The sequence below is a fragment of the Pteropus vampyrus genome, unplaced genomic scaffold, assembly GCF_000151845.1.
Source record: "Pteropus vampyrus isolate Shadow unplaced genomic scaffold, Pvam_2.0 Scaffold106, whole genome shotgun sequence".
NCBI classification, from domain to species: Eukaryota; Metazoa; Chordata; class Mammalia; order Chiroptera; family Pteropodidae; genus Pteropus; species Pteropus vampyrus.
Window position 1 is genome coordinate 4,682,820 of NW_011888887.1, and position 9,271 is coordinate 4,692,090.

The window sequence follows — 9,271 nt, forward strand, 5'->3', positions numbered from 1 at the left end:
CCTAGAGTTATTTTAGCCAGAAATGAGATGTGATGTAATAACTGTCTTTATATATAAAGATTTATTGCAGAATATAATGACTAATTGCTGTTCATCTCCACTGATATCTGAAAAGAAAAAATTCAAGGGCAGAAATATAAATGACATATATTTAACCAATACTTATAATAACAGCCTGAGGTCGATGGACAGACATTAGAATGCCTGCGATGGGACAAAAGGATGGGGCAGAGCTTTAAATGTAGCAATCTTCTCTGACATGAGTGATGACAGGTCTTGCCTTAGAGAGCTGGACCCGTTGGCTTCCACAGGGCCTTTCCAGGCCTGTAATTCTCTGGGTTCCGTCTGTTGCTAGCCTTCAGAAGCTGAAAGTGAATGAGACACAGCAAGTTTCTGCCTTTTCAGGAGCTCCAACAGTGTCAGAGGAGGCAGTGACTGCAGCAGCACAACAGCATCTTTTCCAACAGAAGACTTCACTCAAAGGTGAGTCAGGTCAACGTGCACAAGGGTGCTGTCTTTTCCTCCAGATTTCACTGGGTCTGAGCACAGGAACCTTGGGGGATAAGCGACCACAGGACACCCTCCCCAGCCACCAATATATAAGCTTTGTTAGAGGGACGAACAAGGGATGGCTGGTTAGCTGGTGGGAGGGACTCGCCACCAGGGCGCTCAAGAAGGGATGAGTTGTGCCAACAGCCAAGTCGCTTTCTCACCTGCTGGGTTGCCAGGATCCATGTGCTCCTAGAGCGCGCAGGGCGCACGCCACTCTCGGAGCTAGCGTCCCGCTGCGCTCGGTCTCTTCCAGGCTCCTGGCTCCCGCGGGAGGGCGCGTGGGATGATGCTCTGGTCCTAGTGCCTTCCCCAAGCTCCTGCATCCGGAGCCGCCCTAAGCCGGCACCGCCGCAGCCACTGCCAGAGAGGGAGAAAGGGAAAAACGGAGGGGGGCTGGAAAGGCTCGGCGAAGGGAGGAGGGGAAGTGGAGAGAGAGGGAGCGGAGGGGGAGGGAATCTCTCTCCTTCGCAGTGCCTCCGCCTCTACTCTCTCCCGCTGGCAGCGACTCGGGTCTCCCTCCACACCCTCTCCCAGTTCCTCGCCCCCTTCTCCGCCCACCCTCCCTCCCGAGCGTGCGGAAAGGGAGCCGCAGCTGGAGCGCGGCCGAGGGCGCCGTGGGAGGTGGTGGCGGTGGGCGTGTGCGTGTATGTGAAGGACGCCACCTCCCGCTCCGGCGTTCGCAGGCGGCGGCGGGCGGCGGAGCTTCTTGCTCCGGCAGCGGCAGCGGCAGCGACAGCGGCGGCGGCTTCCGGAGTCCCGCCGCGAAGATGCTCAAAGTCACGGTGCCCTCGTGCTCGGCCTCGTCCTGTTCTTCGGTCACCGCCAGTGTGGCCCCAGGGGCCGGGACCCTCGTCCCGGATTACTGGATCGACGGCTCCAACAGGGATGCTTTGAGCGATTTCTTCGAGGTGGAGTCGGAACTGGGACGGTAAGGCGGGGGGCGGCGGGCTGGGTGTGCGGGGGGCGGCGGGCTGGGTGCGCGTCCTGGACCTGGTGGAGCCCGGAGCCCTGCGCGCGGGCTGGGGCTTCTGGGGAAGTCCGCGACGCGCCCAGGGCTGTCCCTTTCTCAGGGATGTCCCTTCCCCGAAGATGTGGGAGCCGGCCTCCCTGCCCTTTGATTTCTCTCCGCCTAGTGTCAGGGAGAGAACTAAGCACCATTCAAGTGAGAGTCGGGTGTTCCCCGGAGCGCCCAGGCCCGTGCAGCTGCGACTCTCTGGCAGCAACCTGACTCTCCTCCAACCTCCTTCCTCCTCGCCGGCTGCCACTTCCCTTGGGTGACAGCTCCCACCGCACGTGGGCCCAGCTTTTCCAATCGGTGTCTTTGCTCGGAATTATAGCTTGCCAGAGGGTCCTGTTTGTCTAGTTATTTTTTGGGGTGGGGGGCGGAAGGTGCCCCTCCAAATCTTGACAGAATTATTAAATTAGATTCTTCCTCCTTCCTCTTAGCAAGCTCCCTAAAGCAAGAGGCACTAGAAATTAAACTCAAACACTAGCTTCCCTGCAGTCTGCTCGGAGTGAAGGGGCGAATGAATCATTTAAGAGAGTTGATGGCAGAATAATGAACTGTGTGCCTCTAAAGAAAAAGAAGCACATGGGTCCAAGCAGTGGTAATTAGAAGAGTTTTGCTGCTTTTCTTTCATATGCTGGAGTGACTTATTTCATTTATGTATGCAAAAAGCCATCTCCCTGGGGGTTGCAGAAATGTCCCCTATCCCTCCTCTAAAGATTGAAATCGGTAGTTTTATCATGTGAATGGTGCCATATGTTCTCATACTTCTATCTATTGAAAATTATTATTTTTTCTTTTCCTTCCTTCCTTTTCCTTTCTTTCCTTTCTATTATCCATAGGTAAGGAGAGTTCTTCTCAACGCTCATTTTAGACTCAGGCCCTTTATGATAGGGAATCTGAGGATATAATTTCAACTGCTGACAAGTTGAAGCTTAATACTACTTTGCAATTTTATTTTCTATTTTCTTTTTGCTGGAAAGAGTTTAGCTAACTGCCAATTTCTTTTCCTTCCTTCCTTCCTTCCTTCCTTCCTTCCTTCCTTCCTTCCTTCCTTCCTTTTTTTTTCATGTCATCAAAGACCACAGTGCAGGATTCTGGATGTTGGTACTTAGTGAAAAGGTGTATGTGTCACCTCCCTCCAATTTGTCACTACTATTAATGGCTCATGGAGTACACAAAGTGTATAAGAAAGGCAATAACTTCTGAATGAAAATTTAGTAGTTTGTCACTGTTTAAAAATGTTCCAAAATATTTGAGCATTGGATAATGCATGCATAAACATGCTGATTTGATCAAGTTTTTCAACGTTCATATGAAGATCTGATGTTCTAGGCATCCACTAGTAAGATGAAAATGAAATGTCTCCTTTCTTAAGGCTTGAAACCTACTATAATTTATGGTGAGCTACAGTGGAGCAGTATAAACTTCTGATTAAAAAGCTAATCTACTTAAAATTGTTTACTTGATGTTTTAGAAACTATCACCTAGAAGAGGAAGTGCCTGTTGGTGTTACAGGGACTGCCCCACCACCAAGTCTAACTGCTTTCTGAATAACGTTTACCCCAGATGCCTCAACTTGGCTCTGACTTATCATTAGCACTTGTTATCTTTATGAATAAGCTTCACCATCAGGAAACTCAAGAAATTTACTTAATACGAGGAATGGGAAAATGGTTAGAAAAAAATAAACTGCCAATTGTACACATATATGGGCTGGTAGACTCCATAGGAAAAACCTAAGGAATTTGAAGTTGATTTTTTTTTTTTTTTTAAAGTGTGGTATTATATTTTGCAGTACATTTTGGAGAACAAATTAAATCAATTACATTTTACTAAGACTCTCACTCTGATACCTAGTGGTTTGATTAGCTTGAAAATCACAGAATTAAAATATTTTGAGAAAACTTGAAATTCTTACTTTTGCTTGTTTTTCAGTAGTTGTGTGTGTTAAATTTTCTGTAGATGGCAGTGTTGGTGAGGTGCCTGCTTACTCCATTTGGCTGAGAATTTGAGAAATATTATCAGTTCAAGATCAAAGGTTTTTTTAAAACCTAAAACATAAAACAATTAGTGTTACAGATATAATTACTATGAATCTGTAAAGCCAGAGAATGCAACAGAATTATAGGTACTGCCTGAGTGACAAAAGCCCTCTTCCTTCCTTCACTAGTGATAAAGTTGAAACAGTAGGTTTCAAGTCTTTACTCTGTCTTGGGTTAACTCTGCCTGAGTCTAAAGCTGAAACATTTAACTTATTAAATAACAAGTTGCCATTAAAATGCTAAGAGAACAATGAATGACCCAGGTGTTTTGTGGTATGGCTGTGGTTAGTTCCAGGATGTAGACAATCCCCACTAGATTAAGAAAATTTCTGAGTAGTTATTCCTTTATTATAATTATCTTTTTTAAGCTGGCGACTCCTAAATTCAAGAACATTGGACACGTAACTGTTAGGGCAACACACCCTGTGGCTGTGTTTGGGAATTTCAAGGAGCTAAAGTCCCAAGGCTATAACCACTGGAACTCCTGGATGATGCTGGCAGCAATGATCTACACGTAGCCATTTAAACCAGGGCAGAGGTGGTAGCTTTTTTTTTTTTTTTTTTTTTATGATGTGAGTGAGGGGTGGGAATGGGAGTGAGGAGGGTTACTTAAGAGTGTCGGACAAACTAATTAATATGTTCTAAATTTATATTTCAAAATAGTGCTTCCTTTATAGCGTTTGTCAAAAAGTTTATAAAAATCATGATACACCAACAAATTCATTTTTTCCTAAAAATATGAATTGGGCATGATTCTATTCAGGGCTCCATATCCTAGAGAGTGGTTGGTCCTTTGCCCAGTGATTTGAGAAATTGGCATTTTAATGGCTTTTCCAAGGGAGAAGGGAACCTGTGTCCGGTCCAGACTCTGTCCAGTGGTTTGGCACAAGGACAGGATTTGGCCTGGCCTGCTTTGTGGTGGGGGTTTAGCCTCGTGCATCCAAACCCATGTCCTGTTTTCAGTTTTACTTCCCACCTTTTGTTTCTGTCTGCTGTATGAGATTAAAAGAATGTTTGTAATTAAAATAACTAGATGTAGTCTCATATACAAAAATTCAAGAAAACCTAGTGAAAGATAATTAGGACAAAAGAAGAAGAGTATGTTAAATTATTTTGCAATCAATTTTTTAAAATTTCCATTCCACTTAACTGTAGCTTCTTTCAATCTGACAACCTGATCCACAATTAAAAAAAATGCATTTGTATGACAATCTTATTGAAGCATATTATATAGGATCCCTTGCTATATGCATTATTCCTCAGGAACCAAACAGATTTAAATAGTGAGACATATGTGTGCATAAAATGAAAACAGTGTGTGTGTGTGCGTGTGTGCGTGTGTGCGTGTGTGTGTGTGTGTGTGTGTGTTTAAACTGGAAACATGTTTCATAATGCAATGTTTATTCTTATTAGCAAAATGTACTCTAATATTTCCTATTTTATGCTGTTTGATTTTATTCTATTTAATTAAAAAATATTGGTTGAATCATGTGATTTCACATCCCATTAATGGGGTGACTCAGTTTGAAAAGTGATGTTTTAGATCATAAATCAGAGTATGCCAGATTAAAGTATGAGACAGAGTCCTTTTGAAAAAATGCCCTGCAAACCAATTGGTAACACTGAATGGTCTCCATTGGAGCAGCTCTGTAGAGAAAAGTACTCCTCGTTTGCCACCAAGTCATTATTCGGTTTCCCCTTTTAAACATTTTAGTAAAGCTCCCGTGTCTCCCCAAGATCTGCTGGATGCACTGCTCTGGAATGGCTAAAGAGGGCAGGAGGCTAGACCAGGACATGTTCACTGTAGAGTAGAGAATTCGGAGGCCTGAGCAGTGGTGTATTCCACTTGGTACACAGAACTCTGGCCCCAGGCAATAAATACCAAATGCTTCCTGTAAGAAAACATGAAGTGTGAGTTTTCTAGTGGAAAGGATCCAGCCTGTGCTCCTGGCTGGTGAGGAATCAGATGCTCTCTTTTCCCTTTCCCTTTCCCCTTTGCCAGTACTCCTCATGCCCTTAGTTCCCCTCCCCGTCGCTCCCCGACACTGTCTTTTAGGGCCTCACGGGCTCTCCAAGGTATACACTGGTGGCTACAGATCGCCTGCCACCCACACTACACTTAGTATCTTAAGCTCTTTTGGGTATGGTATGTTTTTTTGTCTGACTAGCAATTAAAAATACAACTGTTTGCTCCCTCTTTTGTTCTCTGCGCATCTGATTCTTTTCTCAGGCTGTTGACTCAGGAGCAACGTGGGATTGCAAGTAGGAGAATAGAAACTGGGGCTGCACAGGCTCTTTCCGGGAACACTGGACTGCAAGCTTCTAGAAGGCAGTCTATGGATTTGACTGGTTTACTATTGTGTGCTCATCACCTGGCACGGTGCTCAGGACTCAGCAGGTGCTTAACGAATGGTTTTAAAGAGAGAGAATGAATGATAACGAAATGGGCCAGGCACGGTGGGCATGCCCCCTTCCTCTTCTTTGAGATTTGGTCTCCATTGGTCCTGACGTGATGCTTTCAGTCCTAGTGACCCCAGGGAAAGAGAAATCCCATGACCTGTTTATTCTCTCTCTAAAACTTGTGTGACCATGACCCTAATTTCACTCAGCAGTCGGTTTCCTTTCTTCACAGCGAGAGTATTGATAACTGCCACCTCTGTTGCTTGTAGGTGTTGAAAATAATGATGCCTTTCTGTTGGTAGAATTTTGTGCCTCTGAAATGAAAGGGATGCAGTTTCACCTTCACTATCATTTTAACCACAGGCGTGTCAGAATTAGGAGTTAAATCAACTTGAACTTAAAGGCATGAAGGCATGAAATGCCTCCCAGCTATACCAACCACTGAAGTTAATACATATTAATTGCTGAATTTGGAAATACACTCATTATAAAGAGACTTAAAGTCAAGTAAAGACTAGGATACAATCATTACTTTAAAAATATGCTATTTTTCCATATTTAAATACTGTTGCAATTGTAAAAAATAACTCCTAATTTGGAGAAAAAAAGACACAGGTGCCATCTGCTTCTAAACTGTTCTGGAGAACTTTACTTGGAAAAAAAAAAGAGATAGAGAGAAAGAGAAAGAAAGCACTAACCACAACATAGCTTCAAAGAACTTTCTTGTAAACACTTTACCCTCAGACATACATGTGTGGTTTATGTGTTTGCACTAATACAATTGAGAATGAAGTACAGAGTTATAGCCAAGTAAACTGTTTCAACTACTAGTTTTTTTATATTAATGATTTTTTGGAGAGGGGGACTAGCTTGAAAAGTAGTTTTCTTTAGACTCCCTTTTGGTAAAGCTAACATATCCAGTAAAAATATTGAATTTTTAAAATTTCAAGGTCAGGTTTATTCTGCAAAATATATTTGAGTCAAGTGAATCATATAATTCAATTCAAAGAGTAACTTTACATGAAATTAAAAGCAGCTAAAATCAAGGTTTTAGTCAAATTATATTCATCTTTATCTTAATTATTTTTCCCTATTTGATAATGCAGGATCATTTGAAAATTTCATAACTCCAATGGTTTAATTAGGAAGTTAAATTTAAATATTGATAGCATAGTATTAGCATGTAAAGGACATGGACTGTACTATACAGTCCATTTTTTAAAATTCTAATTGCTAATGGAGGGCCATGATTGTGTGGGAACGTACATAGTGTAAGATGTGGATGGGGGATTTTCCTCAGTAATCTTATCAGAGGCAAAGATCAAATAGGGACAGGAGCAGTGCTGGACAGAGGGTGATTTATAAAGATGGGCAAAGAGTAGTTTGTGTAGTGCCTTCTCTTTTCTCTTAAAGAAAGGGTTTCTTCAAGCTTGGCACTCTGGACATTTGGGGCCAGATAATTCTTTGTTGTGGGGTCTCTGTGCGTTGTAGGATGTTTAGCAGTGCCCCCAGCCTCTACCCACTAGATGCCAGTAGCAGCCCTCCCCGAACTTGTGACAACCAAAAATGTCTCTAGACGTTGTCAAAGGTCTCCTACTTATCTCCCCTTTCCTGTTGAGAACCACAGTCTCAGAAGCTCAAAGCTTGGCTTTTACGTGAGTTTCTTTTAGTTCTGTAGATACTTAACAACAGGGAAGTTAATGGATTAAAATTATTTGGTTTTATTGAGTATCTGCTGTATCCAAATGTTTCTCCCATGTCTAGGTAATACCATTAAGATTTATGTCATATGTGCATACCACCTTACTCTAATTTACTTAAAATTTTTGTTTAAGTCACCTCACTTTTGTTAACCTAAATTTACTTATCAAGAATACTCATTTTTATTAAATTGAAAACCAGTATTCATACCATAAATAGAAACAAATTATAAAAATACCTTGCAATAAAAACAAAGCATTTTTATTAAACTGTAGTGAGAAATGTTTAACTGTAGAAAGCTCCAAGCCTGAGGATTGTTCTCTCTTTGTTATAAAGGAGATTATCAAAGATTAGCAGGCTTAAAATCAGAGTAGCACAAATTGAGATTTTCTTCCTGATGTAATCAGGACCATTGAAATGATGTTCTTGTTTGATTCCTTGTTATTTAATTCCATGCTTTTGTGCCACCTATAAAGTCCTGTTACAAGTCTGACCTTTTGAATAAGTATGAGTTAGTCAATTTATGTTGGTAGTATATGTGTGCATGTGTCTGTGTGTGTGTTAAGGGGTGAGGGGGCTAGAGTATGAATGAATGTGTTGAATATAACACTATTTGGCCTCCAAATGTGTAGTTTACTAATAATAAGGCATCAACAATAATTTTAATGTGAGACAAATAGATAAATAAAACTAATGCAAGATAGAGATAATAGAACCACTGCAGTCTTTATGACTCAGTCAGTGATTATTCCAGCTGGGAGGATTGAGGTGTCTTCCTAGGAGGGGTGGACCTTGAAAGCTGGTAGGATTTTAAAAGAGAGTTTAGGGGAAGGGCATACCAGGTGGAAAGTGCATTCTACAAAAAGACAAAAACTGACAGAAAAATGGAGGATATACGTTTTATTTTGCAAACATTACAAAACATGACCATTGTCATGGAGATAAAGTTAGGAGGATAAGTTGATGTCAGATCAAAGAGAGCATGTTAAAAAAATGACTATATCTATATCAATTGCAAACAAAGAAAATAACCATTACGAGGGTGAAAAGTGGCTATGGGAGCAGCCGTGAGACTCTGAACTTGCCATTAACCCATAAACCTGGGGAGGGGGATAACAGAGAATTTACTGTTTGTTAAAAAAAGAAAAAGAAAGAAAGATGAGAGAGGGAAGGAAGGAAGGAAGGAAGGAGAGAGAGAAAAAGAAAAAAAGAAAGAGAAAGAAAGAAAGGAAAAGAGAGAAAGAGAGAAAGAAGGAAGGAAAGAAAGAAAGAAAAAAAGAAAAGAAAGAAAGAAAGAAAAAAGAAAGAAAGAAAGAAAGAAAGAAAGAAAGAAAGAAAAAGAAAAAAAGAAAAGAAAAAGAAAAAAGAAAGAAGAAAAAGAAAGAAAGAAAGAAAGAAAGGAAGGAAGGAAGGAAGGAAGGAAGGAAGGAAGGAAGGAAGGAAGAGGAAGGAAGAGGAAGGAAGAGGAAGGAAGAGGAAGGAAGAGGAAGGAAGAGGAAGGAAGAGGAAGGGAGGAAGGAAGAGGAAGGGAGGAAGGAAGAGGAAGGAAGAGGAAGGGAGGGAGGGA

At 41.9% G+C, this 9,271-nt stretch overlaps 1 protein-coding gene across 1 annotated transcript in view; it reads left to right on the plus strand.

Moving 5' to 3' along the window:
* Positions 1-1,134: 1,134 nt before the first annotated feature.
* CAMK4 (calcium/calmodulin dependent protein kinase IV) overlaps positions 1,135-9,271 on the plus strand; it is a 188,841-nt gene continuing 180,704 nt past the window's right edge. The window contains exon 1 of the mRNA XM_011365157.2: positions 1,135-1,480. Within this exon, the coding sequence (XP_011363459.1) occupies positions 1,320-1,480 (161 nt within the window). The 5' untranslated portion in view covers positions 1,135-1,319. The remainder of the gene's footprint in view (positions 1,481-9,271) is intronic.